Genomic DNA, 18,849 nt, shown 5'->3' on the forward strand with positions numbered 1-18,849 from the left:
CTGTAAGAACAGAAGGCACTATTAACCATGATCGCAGGTGTGTCATGTTGCGATGAATATACAGAGGTGCTGAAGATGGCAAGGCATGTTAACATCAATTCATATTATGTACGCTGAATGTTAACGTTCTGTCACCAGTTGTTTGTCGGGTTCCCGTTTCGGCGTCCCCGACGGACAGGTACTCGAGGGTGCGGCTCAGCTCCAGTCCTCTGTGAGGACGATGATCTGTTGCGGCCCCTCTCCAGTCCTCTCCCTCTCCTGTACGTTCTGGGCTCTCTTCTCCTATAAGGGGAGAAAGTACAGACGCGTGAGTGAGTGGTGACATGGCCAACCGATGAATGCACTGGTTTGGGTGCAGCTGACCGTGAAAGAGATGCATCAGAGGGTGAGTATGAGACAGAGTCATGACACTGTATGAGGATTGGTTTGGGTGGTGGTGGTGGGCTGACTAATGGGGAGATGAGGAAGTGCAGGTAAGTTGAGGATGCGCTTTGAGGTGGATGTGAGGAGTGATGTGATAGAGTAGTGTTGGCAGTGCAGAATGAGTTGGGAGGTGGGGGCGGTGATGTGGAAGCCTGAGTGTAGGAGAATGAGTAAGTGTACTCACTTTGGCTGACCTAGTTAGGTCATTGAAATGCTTCCTGCACTGGATCCAGGTGCGGGAGATGTTGCTGCTGGTGACCTCCTCTGCCACCTCAAGCCAGGCCTTGGTGGCAGAGGTTGGCCACTTCCGTCCGCCGGGTTGAAGACATCCCTCCTCCTCCTCACCCCATCCAATAGCACCTGGAGTGAGGCATCACTAAATCTTAAGAGCAGCCTTTCCCCTGTGTTGCTCCATTGTGCTGTTGTGGGTGGTTGCTCCAGGAGCAGCCATTGGAGGACTGCCCCTTTAAGTACAGCTTCTCCAGCTGACAGCCTGTGATGCGGGTGCGCAGTCTGCCTGCTGCGCTGCTTTCAGATGGCAAACCTGGAAGCATCATTAAGTGGCTCCAATTGACCCGCGAGCGAGTGGGGAATGGACAGATTTTATTGGGCGGGTTACCCATGCGCGCAATTGCCCCTCTACTGCCATCCCACCTCCCCACTAATATCGGGGCCATAATCTCTTTGGGTTGAAATGGGGTTGACAAGTATGGAGTTCAGCCTCTTCCTGTTGGGATAGACCCGTTCACCCAAGTTCAGAGAGCTTAATTGCAGATTGGCAAGTGTGCATTGGGTACTGCTGGAGTTTAATAAGCTAAAACTTAATGGCACAAAGCACTAGATAAGTGTCTGCTGCTTATCCAGCCAGGATCATCCTTCCTTTTATGCAGTGGCTTCTAGGAATATCTAGAGCCAAGTGAAAGGGGTCTGTCCCTTCCCCCAGTTCCGTTAATGAGAGGCTGACTAGTCAACTGTGCTCTGCTATACCCTAACCTCGTCCAGCTGGGTATTTGATTATCGAGCCCGCAGTGGCAGGTTGGCTTGGATCACGTTTTCCATCTTGTAACCATCTTGACCCCAAAGAGTTATTGGGCATCGTGCTCAGGAAACAATTTTATTTAGACTGCTTCGTAGTCTTGAATGACAAGTCAGTTGATACCTGAATTTGCACTTGGGTTCTTTTGCTATACAACTCAACTACCGTAGCCAGATATTTTAGTGTCTGAAAAAACACAATGGGGAAAGGGGAGTGTGTACTGTACAGATACATTTATCCTAAAATTCACTATTCAAAGTGGGGTGTACATTACACATGGGGCATATTAAAATTTAAAGATTTGCAGTTCTCCTTAATGACAGCAGGATGTTAAATTTTATAGAGGCAGTCCTTAAAACAAAGGCATTTTACAATTGGCTGTGCTGCTTTTAGTAAACCTGCAACCTTGAGTTTAGAAGAATGAGAGGTGATCTCATCGAAACATAAAATTCTAACGGGACTAGACGGACTAGATGCAAGGAGGTTGTTCCCGATGGCTGGGGAGTCCAGAACCAGGGGTCACAGTCTCAGGATACGGGGTATGCCATTTAGAACCGAGATGAGGAGAAATTTCTTCACTCAGAGGGTGGTGAACCTGTGGGATTCTCTACCACAGAAGGCAGTGGAGGCCAAGTCATTAGATGTATTGAAGAAGGAGATAGATATATTTATTAATAGTAAAGGGATCAAGGGATATGGGGAAAAAGCAGGAATAGGGTACTGAGTTAGACGATCAGCCATGATCATTTTGAATGGTGGAGCAGGCCCGAAGGGCCGAATGGCCTCCTCTTGCTCCTATTTTCTGTGTTTCTATGCAACTGACTGAAGTCTTTTCAGGGCATCCCATTCAGTGAAAATGTTCCTGAGCATACAAAAAACAGCTAATGGATAGACTGGACTAAAAGAACACAGTAAGTGTTCAACTCAGGATCGTAGGGTGGTTATCTACTATTTTGCATTGTTCTTTGAGTGATCCCCTTAATCCAAGTGTTAATCTTCAGTATTCATGCATACCTCCATTTCCTTTGATGAATTATTGCCCTTGTGGAAGCCAGTCTATGAAGCAATATTCTAGCACAACTTAACTGTCAATTCCAGATAGGGAATTTTCAGATGATATGGGAGGGTTTTGTAGGCAATGTTAGATATGAGGTACTATACATGGAGACTATTACCACGTAATGAAGACTCCCCAATAAGGTAAGTAACCTTCGAAGGCTTCAGACTTAACTATAAGGGTTTTTGAATTGTATTCTCTACTGTTGCTTGTCGTTGTCTCCTATGGTATTAGGGCAGTAAAGTACATAGACTTCATCCTAGTTTCCTATTAAAAGTAGGCATGCTGCCTTTTGCACATGTAGAGCAATTTGGTTCAAATGAGGCCTGAAAACACATCTTTTTACAGAAAGAATCCTGTTTGTCTAGACAGCACAAATAATATCTTCCCTGCAAAAAATGCCAGTTGCTTTATGGCAGCCATTTTTCACACACACACATGCTCTGTTCCCTTTGTACTTATTGTATAGTGGAGATGTATATTACATAAAAGTTACACGAAAACAGGCCATTTGGCCCATGCAGTCCATGTTTGTGTTTATTCTCCACCTGAACAGTAGTCCTAATCCCATGTGCCCTTCATGTTCTCATATCTCGTTATGCACTTTTCCTTCAACCATCTATCTAACCTATTCTTGAATGTTGACATGGTCTCTGCTTCAGTCAGTAACTTGTGCATTCCACAACCTCACAACACTCTTAGAAAATTTTCTCTTGGTCTCTGTCCTAAATCTCTTACATTTAATATCATAGCTATGTTCTCTCATCTTAGACCCGCTCAATCGTTGGAAACAGACTGTTTCTACCAACCTTCTTTCATAATTTTAAGTAAGTCCATCAAATCACCCTTTATTCTCCTCTGGTCTAATGAAAACATTACAAATTTTTCAAGTCTTTGTATTTGTATTTCCCCATACCAGGCAGCATCCTAGTGAATTTGTGCTGTGATTTGTTTTCCAGATTAACACAGTGGAGAACACTGGTTTTCAAAAGCAGAAAGCTGTTACAAGGTTAATAAAATTAAATGGTGTGAAAAATGATAGTGATTACTTAACAATGTAATAACTATTTAGTTTTCAGCCTGGCTTAATACATTTGTGATGCATAAGTGTAGCTCTAGGTTAACGTTGTTTGGGGGAAAAGAAACCTTTGGAACTTGCTCCACTTGCAGAGTATTCAGGCTATTTACATGTATTGATGTGTACCTTATTGTTTTGCAGATTTGTATTACGGTGGGGAAGCCTTGTCAGTTGAGCAGCCACAGTCTTTTACTTGTCCTTACTGTGGGAAAATGGGGTTCACTGAAACAACTCTCCAGGAACACGTTACTTCAGAGCATGCAGAAACATCAACAGAAGTGGTAAGAGTCATCCTTGCACTTTTTAAAATTTGTTTTCAGGATGTGGGCGACACTGACAAGGCAGTATTTATGGCCTATCACTAGTTACCCAGAGGGCATTGAATCAACCACAAAATGTGGGACTGGAGTTACATGTAGGCCAGACCGGTAGGCGTGGTAGGTCCCTTCCCTGAAGAATATTAATGAACCAGTTGGCTTTTTATGACAAAGTGGTAGCTATCATGGTTGATTACGAGATGTATTGAATTTCATTTCACAATATGCAATGGTAGGCTTTGAACTTATGACCTCAGGGTTGCTAATCATGTACCACAGCCATTAGGCTACTGTACTCTAAGATGACTCCACCCTTTCTTCAAGTCAATGTCATCCCACTGCAGGGCCTCTGACTTTTACTTTGGATTCTGTCACATCGTCTCTTCTGTGTTCTATTTGCAACCAGGACGTATCTATCCTAATCTTTGCCATGCCATTGTAACCTGAATTTTCTTTGTGTCCATTCACGTTTGTATTTTTGCTGCTGCTTCAGACCCAAGCCCATTACTTATCATTTTTTCCCTCTTCCCTTGACCCCTCTTGAGCCTTACTTTCCTGTTTCTTCCCCTTCCTGTCACCGAGTCATGCCAACTTTAATTTCTCCATTCTCAGTACTTGTCTTTCTCCCTCCCACCTTTCCTATCCCTACCCCAACCCTTTACCATTCTTCTGCCTTCCTACTCTTCTGTCGCTGATCCCCCTCGGCTAGGCCCACAGCTACCATCTGTGCCTCTCTGCATCCTACAAAGAGCCCATCATGAAACCTGTTGTTACTTCCTTATTAGCAGCAACCCCAATTGCCCCATCCTCCTCTATAGATAACCTTGTGCAGTGTGCCCGTTTGCAACTAATCTTGCCAACCATCCTTCCTATCCCTTTAGACTCTGCCAGAGGATCAACTATCCCCACCCCTCTCGGCATTTCTCTCCAGAATGTCCATTCACTTGCGATCGTGGCCCTTGCTATCCATCACTTAATTGTGGATGACTGCATTGACACCATGGCTTTGACACAAACTTGGCTCATATCTGGCGACACCTTGCCCTTTACTGAGGCCTCTCCACCTGGCTATAACATCCTCCACCTGCCTCACCCAAATCGTTGCAGTGGCGATGTGGCCCTTTATCACAAAATCACAGCTTGGTCTCTTCCTCCATCTCCTCTGGCACCATCTCCTTTTTTGAGCACCTCACCTTGTTCAACTCCTCTCAACTCTCTGTTAAAATCCTCGTTCTCTACCGTCCCCACCCTGAGTTTCTCATCGAAATTTCTTAATTCTTTTCCTCCCTCAGCCTCTACACTGAGTGACACAAGAACATAAGAAATAGGAGCAGGAGTAGGCCACACAGCCCCTCGAGCCTGCTTCACCATTCAATCAGATCATGGCTGATCTTCGACCTCAACTCCACTTTCCTGCGCGATCCCCATATCCCTTGATTTCCCCTAGAGTCCAAAAATATATCTATCTCAGCCTTGAATATATTCAACGACTCAGCATCCACAGCACTCTTGGGTAGAGAATTCCAAAGATTCACAACCCTCTGAAGAAATTCCTCCTCATCTCAGCCTTAAATGGCTGACACCTTATCCTGTGACTATGCCCCCTAGTTTCATACACTCCAGCCATGGGAAACAGCCTCTCAGCATCTACCAGATGCAACAAAAGCTATGGGCCCCGACAACATCCCGGTTGAAGTGCTGAAGACTTGTGCTCCAGAACTAGCCACGCCTCTAGCCAAACTGTTCCAGTACAGCTACAACACTGGCATCTACCCGACAATGTGGAAAATTGCCCATGTATGACCTGTCCACAAATAGCAGGACAAATCCAATCCGGCCAATTACCACCCCATCAGTCTACTCTCAATCATCAGCAAAGTGATGGAAGGTGTCATCGACAGTGCTATCAAGCAGCACTTACTCACCAATAACCTGCTCATTGATGCTCAGTTTGGGTTCCGCCAGGACCACTCTGCTCCAGACCTCATTACAGCCTTGGTCCAAACATGGACAAAAGAACTGAATTCCAGAAGTGTGGTGAAGAGTGAATGCCCTTGATATCAAGGCAGCATTTGACCGAGTGTGGCACCAAGGAGCTTTAGTAAAATTGAAGTCAATGGGAATCGGGGGGAAAACTCTCCAGTGGCTGGAGTCATACCTAGCACAAAGGAAGATGGTAGTGGTTGTTGGAGGCCAATCATCTCAGCCCCAGGATGTTGCTGCAAGAGCTCCTCAGGGCGGTATCCTAGGTCCAACCATCTTCATCTGCTTCATCAATGACCTTCCCTCCATCATAAGGTCAGAAGTGGGGATGTTTGCTGATGATTGCATTGTGTTCAGTTCCATTCGCAACCCCTCAGATTATGAAGCAGTCCGTGCCCGCATTCAGCAAGACCTGGACAACATCCAGGCTTGGGCTGATAAGTGGCAAGTAACGGTCATTGTCTGGCATGAATATCTCCAACGAGAGAGAGTCTAACCACCTCCCCTTGACATTCAATGGCATTACCATCGCCGAATCCCCCATCACCGACATCCCGGGGGTCACCATTGACCAGAAACTTAACTGGACCAGCCACATAAATACTGTGGCTACAAGAGCGGGTCAGAAGCTGGGTATTCTGTGGTGAGTGACTCACCTCCTGACTCCCCAAAGCCATTCCACCATCTACAAGGCACAAGTCAGGAGTGTGATGGAATGCCCACCACTTGCCTGGATGAGTGCAGCTCCGACAACACTCAAGAAGCTCGACATCATCCAGAACTAAGCAGCCCGCTTGATTGGCACCCCATCCACCATCCTAAACGTTCACTCCCTTCACCAGCGGACCTTGGCTGCAGTGTGTACCATCTGCATGATTCACTGCAGCAACTCGCCAAGACTTCTTCGGCACCTCCCAAACCCGCCACCTCTACCACCTAGAAGGACAAGGGCAGCAGGCACATGGGAACAAGACCACCTGCACGTTCCCCTCCAAGTCACACACCATTCCGACTTGGAAATATATCGCCGTTCCTTCATCGTGACTTGGTCAAAATCCTGGAATTCCCTACCTAACAGCACTGTGGGAGAACCTTCACCGACTGCAGCGGTTCAAGAAGGCGGCTCACCACCACCTTCTCGAGGGCAATTAGGGATGGGCAATAAATGCTGGCCTCGCCAGCAACGCCCACATCCCATGAACGAATAAATTTAAAAAATAACCCTGTCAAGCCCCCTCGTAATCTTTGTCACAATGAGATCACCTCTCATTCTTCTAAACTCCAGACAGTATAGGTCCATTCTACTCAACCTCTCTTCATAGGACAACCCTCTCACCCCAAGAATTAAACGACGACAACTCAGTGATTTCAGTCTTGACCTCAACTCACTATTTCCCGTCTCCTCTGCATTCACTGCCTTACTCTGTTGCCTTAACTATGCCTTCCATATAAACTCTTCTACGAATATTCATACCCATCTCCTTAACCCTGTCAACTCATGTGGCCTCTCTACTCCCATCATCTTGATCATTGACAAGGCCATTGCTTATCACTTCTTGCATCTCCCTACTCCTTTCCAACCATTTGGCCCATTTGCCACAATACTGTCAATCTGCTCCCTCACCTCTGCCTTTGATGCCCTTATCCCCAGTAAAAACCCTTACTCTTCCCCCACCCTGAACGTTCCCCCTGGAATGGCCCCCATCTTCGCTCCCTCAAGTCCAAGGGGCGCAGACGAGTGTAGCTGGTTAATGATTGGTTTAGTCATTCATTGCCAGATCTGGCCTTTCTCTCCTCTGCAAAAACTGCTCACTACTCCATGATCATCAAGAAATGCAAAGATAATCCCCAGCTTCTTTTCTCCATGACCAACCATCTCCTTAAACCTCTCTCCCCTGCCCCCTCCTCCCTCACTTCCAACACCAAGAGCAAGGCGATCATGGACATCTTGATCACTGAGACTGAGACCCTCTTTTTAGCTGCCCCTGCTCATACCTCCCTTCCCCTTGCTCACCAAGCCAAACTTCTCTCAAGGTTCCCCCCACCCTAGCATTGAACTCGTCTTTCCCTAGTTTCTCTAAGCTCACTTTGTCCATGAGACTTACCACCGGCTCTCTCGACCCGATCCGTACTAAACCAATCACTTCTCCACCTCCCCTCCTGGTCCCCATGCTAGCTGACATTGTAAATGGGCTTCTCTCCTCCGGTATTGTCTCCCTCCCTTTTAAAACACCCGTGACCCATCTGTCCTTGCAAACTATCACCCCATCCCCAACCTCCCTTTTCTCTCAAGACCTTATTATTGCCCCCCCAAATCTGTGCCCATCTTTACTGCAACTCCATGTTTGAATCTCAGGTTTCCTTCCCTGGCACTGCACTGAAACAGCCATAATCAAAGTCACAAATGAAATTCCGTTATGACTGACCATGGTGCACTATCCCTCCTCATCCTTCGACCTCTCTGCAGCCTTTGACACGGTGCAGTATACCATTCTGCGATACCTCGCCTCCATTGTCCAGCTGAGTGGGACTGCCTTTGCTTTGTTCCACACTTAACCTACCCAATCGTACCCAGAGCATCTCCAGCATTGGCTTTTCTTGTTGCCCTCCACACTGTTACCACTGGAGTTCCCAAGGATCTATCCTTGGCCCCCTCCTCTTCCTCATCTACACGCCCTTCGCGAGATCATCCAAAGACAAAGCATCAGGTTTCATATGTACGCTGACAACACCCAGCCCTACCTCTCCACAACCTCTCTCAACCCTTCAACTGCCTTTGTGGGGGGGAGGGCGAACAGCCAGCTGTCGTGGTGCACATAGGCACCAACGATATAGGTAAAAAAGGGGATGAGGTCCTAAAAGCAGAATATAGGGAGTTAGGAGGTAAATTTAAAAATAGGACCTCAAAGGTAGTAATCTCAGGATTGCTGCCAGTGCCACGTGCTAGTCAGAGTAGAAATAGGAGGATATTTCAAATGAATACGTGGCTAGAGGAATGGTGCAAGGGGGAGGGATTCAAATTCCTGGGACACTGGAAACGGTTCTGGGGGAGGTGGGACCAGTACAAACCGGACGGTCTGCACCTGGGCAGGGCCGGGACCGCTGTCCTAGGAGGAGTGTTTGCTAGTGCTGTTGGGGAGGGTTTAAACTAAAGTGGCGGGGTTGGGAACCTGAGCAGGGAGAGAGAGGAAAGCGTAACAGGAAGGGACAGAAGGTATGGAGTAATAGGTAAAGTGTTAAAAAAGGAAAAAGCAGGAACTAAGCGTCACAAAACAGATTTGAAAGTTCTTTATCTGAATGCACGTAGCATTCGTAACAAAATGGACGAGTTAACGGCACAAATAACTACGTATGGGTATGATCTTGTGGCCATTACAGAAACATGGCTGCAGGGTGACAACGACTGGGAATTAAATATGCCAGGGTATTTAACAATCAGGAAGGACAGGCAGGAAGGAAGGGGAGGTGGGGTGGCTATGTTAATAAAGGAAGGAATCACTGTAATACAGATAAATGATATTGGGACAAAGCATCAAGATAATGAAACAGTTTGGGTGGAGATAAGGAATAATAAGGGGAAAAAAACATTAGTGGGTGTAGTATATAGGCCTCCTAATAGTTGCAACTCTGCTGGAAGAAGTATTAATCAGGAAATAGTCGGGGCATGTAATAAGGGAACAGCCATAATTATGGGGGATTTTAATTATCATATTAACTGGACAAATCAAATTGGGCAGAGCAGCCTTGAGGACGAGTTCATTGAGTGCATCAGGGATGGATTTCTTGAGCAGTATGTAACTGATCCTACAAGGGGGCAGGCAACCTTGGACCTGGTCCTGTGTAATGAGTCAGGATTAATTAATAATGTCCTAGTTAAGGATCCCCTTGGAACGAGCGACCACAACATGGTTGAATTCCATATCCAATTAGAGGGTGAGAAGGTTGATTCTCAAACAAGCGTACTGAGCTTGAATAAAGGAGACTATGATGGTATGAGAGCGGAATTGATTAAAGTGGACTGGGAAAATAGATTAAAGGGTAAGACGGTACATGAGCAGTGGTGTTCATTTAGGGAGTTATTTTACAACTTTCAAAATAAATATATTCCACTGAGGAAAAAAGGGTGTAAAAGAAATGACAGCCATCCGTGGCTAAGTAAAGAAATCAAGGATAGTATCCGACTAAAAACAAGGACATATAAGGTAGCCAAACTTAGTGGGAGGATAGAAGATTGGGAATTCTTCAAAAGACAGCAAAAAGTAACTAAAGGATTGATTAAGAAAGGGAAGTTAGATTATGAAAAGAAATTAGCAAAAAATATAAAAACAGATAGCAAGAGTTTCTATAGTTATATAAAAAGAAAAAGGGTGGCTAAGGCAAATGTAGGTCCCTTAGAGGATGAGACCGGGAAATTAATGGTGGGAAACATGGAGATGGCAAAAATGCTGAACAAATATTTTGTTTCAGTCTTTACAGTAGAGGACACTAAGAATATCCCAACACTGGACAAACAGGGGACTCTACGGGGGGAGGAGCTAAATACGATTAAAATCACTCAGGAGATGGTACTCAGTAAAATAATGGGACTCAAAGCGGATAAATCCCCTGGACCTGATGGCTTCCATCCTAGGGTCTTGAGGGAAGTGGCAGTAGGGATTGTGGATGCTTTGGTGATAGTTTTCCAAAATTCCCTGGCAGGAGAGGTCCCGGCAGATTGGAAAACTGCTAATGTAACACCATTATTTAAAAAGGGTAGTAGGCAGAAGGCTGGAAATTATAGGCCAGTTAGCTTAACATCTGTGGTGGGTAAAATTTTGGAGTCTATTATTAAGGAGACAGTAACGGAACATTTAGCTAAGCATAATTTAATAGGACAAAGTCAGCATGGCTTTATGAAGGGGAAGTCATGTCTGACAAATTTGCTTGAGTTCTTTGAGGATATAACGTACAGGGTGGATAAAGGGGAACCAGTGGACATAGTGTATTTAGACTTCCAGAAGGCATTCGACAAGGTGCCACATAAAAGATTATTACTTAAGATAAAAAATCACGGGATTGGGGGTAACATTCTGGCATGGGTGGAGGATTGGTTATCGAACAGGAAGCAGAGAGTTGGGATAAATGGTTCATTTTCGGACTGGCAACCAGTAACCAGTGGTGTTCCACAGGGGTCGGTGCTGGGTCCCCAACTCTTTACAATCTATATTAACGATTTGGAGGAGGGGACCGAGTGCAACATATCAAAATTTGCAGATGATACAAAGATGGGAGGGAAAGTAGAGAGTGAGGAGGACATAAAAAACCTGCAGGGGGATATAGACAAGCTGGGTGAGTGGGCGGAGATTTGGCAGATGCAATATAATATTGGAAAATGTGAGGTTATGCACTTTGGCAGGAAAAATCAGAGAGCAAGTTATTTTCTTAATGGCGAGAGACTGGAAAGTACTGCAGTACAAAGGGATCTGGGGGTCCTAGTGCAAGAAAATCAAAAAGTTGGTATGCAGGTGCAGCAGGTGATCAAGAAAGCCAACGGAATGTTGGCTTTTATTGCTAGGGGGATAGAATATAAAAACAGGGAGGTATTGCTGCAGTTATATAGGGTATTGGTGAGACCGCACCTGGAATACTGCATACAGTTTTGGTCTCCATACTTAAGAAAAGACATACTTGCTCTCGAGGCAGTACAAAGAAGGTTCACTCGGTTAATCCCGGGGATGAGGGGGCGGACATATGAGGAGAGGTTGAGTAGATTGGGACTCTACTCATTGGAGTTCAGAAGAATGAGAGGCGATCTTATTGAAACATATAAGATTGTGAAGGGGCTTGATCGGGTGGATGCAGTAAGGATGTTCCCAAAGATGGGTGAAACTAGAACTCGGGGGCATAATCTTAGAATAAGGGGCTGCTCTTTCAAAACTGAGATGAGGAGAAACTTCTTCACTCAGAGGGTGGTAGGTCTGTGGAATTTGCTGCCCCAGGAAGCTGTGGAAGCTACATCATTAGATAAATTTAAAACAGAAATAGACAGTTTTCTGGAAGTAAAGGGAATTAGGGGTTATGGGGAGCGGGCAGGAAATTGGACATGAAGCTGAGTTCGGATTGGTCAATGCCCTGTGGGTGGCGGAGAGGGCCCAGGGGCTGTGTGGCCGGGTCCTGCTCCTACTTCTTGTGTTCTTTAGATTTGTGGTTGGGATCAGATCAGCCATGATCTTATTGAATGGCGGAGCAGGCTCGAGGGGCCGATTGGCCTACTCCTGCTCCAATTTCTTATGTTCTTATGTTGGACCGCTTGTCCGACATCCAGCCCTGGATGACCTGCAGTTTCCTCCAGTTAAACGTTGGGAATACCAAAGCCATCATCTTTGGCCCCCGCCACAAACTTTGTACCCTCACCATTGATTCCATCCCTTGTCTCTGGCTGAAGCCAACTGTTTGCAACCTTGGCATCCTATTTAACTGCAAGCTGAGCTTCTGACCCCATATCCTTTCCATCGCAAAGACCTTATATCCTCCGTAATATTGCCCGTCTCCACTCCTGCTTCAGCCCATCTGCTGCCAAAATCTCTCACCTCCAGGCTCGACTATTCCAACGCACACCATAAACTTCAGCTCATCCCAAACTATTCTGCTTGTATCCTAACGCACACCAAGTCCCGATCACCCACCTTCCCTCTGTTCACTGACTTACATTGACTCCTGGTCCACCAACCCCTCAAATTTAAAATGCTCATCCTCACGTTTAAATACCTTTATGACCTCGACCTTCCCTGTTTCTGAAATCTCCTTCAGCCCTAAAATCTTCCGAGAACTCTGGCGGCTTTTGCCTTCCCTTCGCCCCACCATCGGCGGCAGGGCCTTCGGACATCGAGGCCCTTAGCTATGGAATTCTCTGCCTCTTCACCCCTCCCCTCCTTTAAGACCCTTCTTAAAACTTGCCTCTTTCATCAAGCTGTTCGTCACCCGCTCCTAATGTCTCCTTCCTTGGCTTGAAGACAACTTTAGTCTGATTATGCTTATGTGAAGCATGATGGCCCATTTTACTACATTAAAGCTGCTATAATAAATACATACAGTTGTACTTGCTAAGGCATGTAGCCAGTAATGAGGTACACTGCTTCCATAACTGTGCTATTTGGCCTGTCACCCCTACATGGTGCCCGCCCACCCCTGTGCTCATGGGGCTACGTGCATTATGCACAATGAGCAAAGGTGCAAAATCCATGATCCAGCTCCTTACTGGTTATGAAGACACTGCTTCTAAATTGAATAAACTCTTAGTGAAGAATATTCTGTTTGCCTCACGTAAAAATGTGAACACCTAAACTTCCAGTTTTGAGTTTCAATGCCAGTGCACTTGGACCTCTGCCAGATCCAGAGAATTGTAAACAATTTTACAACACAAGTTATAGTCCAGCAATTTTATTTTAAATTCACAAGCTTTCGGAGACTTCCTCCTTCCTCAGGTAAATGTTCAGGAGCTCCTTGAAGCCTACGCATTTATACATATAGAACAATACATGGTGTTTACAGACTGCCCCTGCAACTGCCCGTTGCCAAGGCAATCACCGTGTTCAGACAGAGAGGTGTCACCTGCAGAACCCCCGAATACACATTCAACAAAAAAACAAACAGGGAAAAAAAACAGAGAAAAAAAACAGAGAGAGGCAGAAACATCCGGAAGGCAGAGAAAGCCAGCAAATGACCCATTATATTAAAAACAGATAACATTTGTTCGCTGGTGGGGTAACGTGTAGCGTGACATGAACCCAAGATCCCGGTTGAGGCCGTCCTCATGGGTGCGGAACTTGGCTATCAATTTCTGCTCGATGATTTTGCGTTGTCGTGTGTCTCGAAGGCCGCCTTGGAGTACGCTTACCCGAAGGTCGGTGGATGAATGTCCATGACTGCTGAAGTGTTCCCCGACTGGGAGGGAACCCTCCTGTTTGGCGATTGTTGCGCGGTGTCCGTTCATCCGTTGTCGCAGCGTCTGCATGGTCTCGCCAATGTACCATGCTCTGGGGCATCCTTTCCTGCAACGTATGAGGTAGACAACGTTGGCCGAGTCACAGGAGTATGAACCATGCACCTGGTGGGTGGTGTCCTCTCGTGTGATGGTGGTATCTGTGTCGATGATCTGGCATGTCTTGCAGAGGTTACCGTGGCAGGGTTGTGTGGCGTCGTGGACGCTGTTCTCTTGAAAGCTAGGTAATTTGCTGCGAACGATGGTCTGTTTGAGGTTGGGTGGCTGTTTAAAGGCGAGTAGTGGAGGTGTGGGGATGGCCATAGTGAGGTGTTTGTCCTCATTGATGACATGTTGAAGGCTGCGGAGAACATGGCGTAGTTTCTCCGCTCCGGGGAAGTACTGGACGACACAGGGTACTCTGTTGGTTGCGTCCCGTGTTAGTCTCCTGAGGAGGTCTATGCGATTTTTTGCTGTGGCCCGTCGGAACTGTCGATCGATGAGTCGAGCGTCATATCCCGTTCTTACTAGGGCGTCTTTCAGCGTCTGTAGGTGTCCATCGCGTTCCTCCTCGTCTGAGCAGACCCTGTGTATTCGCAGGGCCTGTCCATAGGGGATGGCCTCTTTGACGTGGTTAGGGTGGAAGCTGGAAAAGTGGAGCATCGTGAGGTTGTCCGTGGGCTTGCGGTAGAGTGAGGTGCTGAGGTGCCTGTCTTTGATGGAGATTCGTGTGTCCAAGAAAGAAACTGATTCTGAGGAGTTCTCCATGGTGAGCTTGATGGTGGGATGGAACTTGTTGATGTTATCGTGTAGTCTCTTTAGTGATTCCTTGCCGTGGGTCCATAGAAAGAAAATGTCGTCGATGTATCTGGTGTATAGTGTTGGTTGGAGGTCTTGTGCAGTGAAGAAGTCCTGCTCGAACTTGTGCATGAAAATGTTGGCGTATTGGGGTGCGAATTTGGTCCCCATGGCTGTTCCGTGTGTTTGGGTAAAGAACTGGTTATCGAAGGTGAAGACATTGTGATCCAGGATGAAGCGGATGAGTTGTAGGATGGCTTCCGGAGATTGGCTGTTGTTGGTGTTGAGTATTGATGCTGTCGCAGCGATGCCGTCATCGTGGGGGATACTGGTGTATAGTGCCGAGACGTCCATCGTGGTGAGAAGTGTTCCTGGTTCAACTGGTCCGTGGGTACTGAGTTTTTGTAGGAAGTCTGTAGTGTCGCGACAGAAGCTGGGGGTTCCCTGTACGATGGGTTTCAGGATGCCCTCGATGTATCCAGAGAGGTTCTCACACAGGGTTCCGTTGCCTGATACGATGGGACGTCCGGGTGTGTTGGCTTTGTGTATCTTTGGGAGGCAGTAGAAGTCTCCCACGCGGGGATTACGTGGGATGAGAGTGCGTAGGATGCTTTGAAGGTCTGGATCGAAGGTCTTGATCAGTTTGTTGAGCTGGTGGGTGTGTTCTTTGGTCGGATCTGCGGGTAACCGTCTGTAGTGTTCCTGGTTGTCCAGTTGTCGGTATGCTTCTTTGCAATAGTCTGTTCTGTTCTGTATGACTATGGCTCCTCCTTTGTCCGCTGGTTTGATGACGATGTTGCGGTTGGTCTTGAGAGCGTTGATGGCGTTGCGTTGTGCTCGGGTGACATTCTGGACTGTCTTCTGAGTGCGGCTGATGAATCTGGCATTGACGCATTTCCTGACAGCTTGAGCATACATGTCCAGCTGAGGGCAGCGACCCTCCGGAGGAGTCCAGTTTGACTCTTTCCTCTTTGGTTGCTGTACCGCGGATCCCTCTGTCTGCTGTTCCGGATCGTCGATTGTCTCATTGGGTTCGCTGCTGAAATCTTGGGGTTTGTGGTAGAATTCCCGGAGCCTCATTCTCCTGATGAATTCCTCTGTGTCCGCCGCGAGACTAGTGGGGTCCATTTTGGTAGTGGGGCAGAAATTGAGCCCTCGGCTGAGAACTTCGATTTCGTCTGGTTGAAGGGTGTGGTCGGATAAATTGACAATAGACTTCCCTGTGGTTGCAACCGTGGTACCAGGGGAAGCTTGGTCGTTGCTGGTGGTGATGCCGAGTTTCTCAAGCTTCCTGCTCTTGGTTTTCATGTAGGCAGCGTAGTTCCGTTGCCTCGTCTGTTTGGCGGTATAACGTAGCTGGTCTGCTGTGTCCTGAGTACAGGTTGAGAGTATGGACTCTATCTTGGTTTCGAGGTTGTGGCGTCTGCTGTAGAGTTGGTGTATGAGATGGTTGCGGAGTGTGCGAGAGGTACGGCGGCAGAGTCTCTCAGCGTAATCCGAGTTGTATGTGGACTTGAGTGGGTTCGTGATCTGGAGTCCTTTCGGGATCTTGTCTGCTTTCTTGCAGCTCTGTAAAAACTTGATGTCTGTGTCTAAATGCGCGATCTTCTTGGATATCCTTTCCACTGTGAGCCGGCAGTTTGTGGTGTCGATGGTAGTCATGATGTGGAGATGCCGGTGATGGACTGGGGTTGACAATTGTAAACAATTTTACAACACCAAGTTATAGTCCAGCAATTTTATTTTAAATTCACAAGCTTTCGGAGACTTCCTCCTTCCTCAGGTAAATGTTCAGGAGCTCCTTGAAGCCTACGCATTTATACATATAGAACAATACATGGTGTTTACAGACTGCCCCTGCAACTGCCCGTTGCCAAGGCAATCACCGTGTTCAGACAGAGAGGTGTCACCTGCAGAACCCCCGAATACACATTCAACAAAAAAACAAACAGGGTGACACCTCTCTGTCTGAACACGGTGATTGCCTTGGCAACGGGCAGTTGCAGGGGCAGTCTGTAAACACCATGTATTGTTCTATATGTATAAATGCGTAGGCTTCAAGGAGCTCCTGAACATTTACCTGAGGAAGGAGGAAGTCTCCGAAAGCTTGTGAATTTAAAATAAAATTGCTGGACTATAACTTGGTGTTGTAAAATTGTTTACAATTGTCAACCCCAGTCCATCACCGGCATCTCCACATCAGATCCAGAGAATGCAGGTTCCCTGGGCTAGCCAGTTTTTAAAATAGAAACATAGAAAATAGGAGTAGAAGTAGGCCATTCGGCCCTTCGAGCCTGCTCCGCCATTCAATAAGATCATGGCTGATCCTCTATCACAATACCACATTCCCGCTCTCTCCCCATACCCCTTGATGCCTTCTGTGTCTAGAAATCTATCTATCTCCTCCTTAAATATATTCAGCGACTTCACCTCCACATCCTTCTATGGTAGAGAATTCCACAGGTTCACCACCCTTTGAGTGAAGAAATTTTTCCCCATCTCAGCCTAAATGTCCTATCCCGTATCCTGAGACTTGACCCCTTGTTCTGGAGCCCCCCCCCCATCCAAGGGAAACATCCTCCCTGCATCCAGTCTGTCTAGCCCTGTCTGAATTTTATACATTTCAATGAGATCCCCTCTCATTCTTCTAAACTCGAGTGAATACAGGCCTAGTCGATCCAATTTCTCCTCGGACGACAGTCCTGCCATTCCAGGAATCAGTCTGGTGAACCTTCGTTGCACTCCATCTATGGCAAGCAAATCCTTTCTTGGGTAAGGAGACCGAAACTGCACACAATACTCCAGTTGTGGTCTCACCAAGGCCCTGTATAATTGCAGTAAGACATCCTTGCTCCTGTACTCAAATCCTCTTGCAATGACGGCCAACATACCAGTTGCCTTCCTAACTGCTTGCTGCACCTGCATGTTTGCTTTCAGTGACTGGTGTACAAGGACACCCAGGTTCCTTTGTACATCAACATTCCCCAATCTATCACCATTTAAATAATACTCTGCCTTTCTGTTTTTCCTTCTGAAATGGATAACTTCACATTTATCCATGTTTTACTGTATCTGCCATGTATTTGCCCAATTACTCAACTTGTCTAAATCGCCTTGAAGCCTCTGTGCATCCTCCTCACAACTCACAATCCCACCTAGTTTTGTGTCGTCAGCAAACTTGGAATATTACATTTGGTTCTCTCATCCAAATCATTGATATATATTGTGAATAGCTAGGGCCCAAGCACTGATTCCTGCGGTACCCCACTAGTCACTGCCTGCCACCCTGAAAAAGACCCATTTATTCCTATTCTCTGTTTCCTGTCTGTTAACCAATTTTCAATCCATGCCAGTATATTACCCCCAATCCCATATGCTTTAATTTTGCACACTAGCCTCTTATGTGGGACTTTATCAAAGGCCTTCTGAAAATCCAAATACACCACATCCACTGTTCTCCCTTATCTATTCTACCAGTTACATCCTCAAAAAAACTCCAAGGTTTGCCGAACACTCTTTCCCTTTCATAAATCCATGTTGACTTTGTCTAATCCTGTTGATATTTTCTAACTGTCCTGTTATCACATCCTTTATGATAGACTCTAGCTTTTTCCCTACTACTGATGTTAGGCTAACCGGTCTGTAGTTCCCTGTTTTCTCTCTTTTTTTTAAATAGTGGGGCTACATTTGCCACCCTCCAATCTGCAGGAACTGTTCCATAATCTATAGAATTTTGGATGATAACAACCAATGCATCCACTATTTCCATGGCTACCTCTGGGATGCACATTATCAGGCCCTGGAGATTTATCGGCTTTCAGTCCCATTAATTTCTCCAGCACTTTTTTTTTACTAATTTACTCATTTCGTTTAATTCCTCCTTCTCACTGGATCCTTGGTTCCCTTGCATTTCTGGGAAGTTATTTGTGTCCTCTTCCGTGAAGACAGAGCCATAGTATTTGTTTAATTGCTCTGCCATTTCCTTCTTCTCCATTATAAGTTCTCCCGTTTCTGACTGTAAGGGACCTGCATTTGTCTTCACTAATCTTTTTTCTTTTTACATACTTGTAGAAGCTTTTACAGTCCACTTCTATGTTCCTTGCAAGTTTACTCTCATACTCAATTTTTCCCCTCTTAATCAATCTCTTGGTCCTTTTTTGCTGAATTCTAAACTGCTCCCAATCCTCAGGCTTGCTA

General features: G+C 46.3%; 1 protein-coding gene across 2 annotated transcripts in view; it reads left to right on the forward strand.

Annotated features, from left to right (window-relative positions):
* Window positions 1-18,849, forward strand: part of kcmf1 (potassium channel modulatory factor 1) — a 144,328-nt gene that overhangs the window by 78,734 nt on the left and 46,745 nt on the right. For both annotated transcript variants that reach the window (XM_067983367.1, XM_067983366.1), the window contains exon 3: window positions 3,736-3,875. In XM_067983367.1, coding sequence (XP_067839468.1) covers window positions 3,736-3,875 — 140 coding nt within the window. The remainder of the gene's footprint in view (window positions 1-3,735; window positions 3,876-18,849) is intronic.

This window comes from Heptranchias perlo, chromosome 4 (assembly GCF_035084215.1).
Source record: "Heptranchias perlo isolate sHepPer1 chromosome 4, sHepPer1.hap1, whole genome shotgun sequence".
In the NCBI taxonomy this organism is placed as follows: Eukaryota; Metazoa; Chordata; class Chondrichthyes; order Hexanchiformes; family Hexanchidae; genus Heptranchias; species Heptranchias perlo.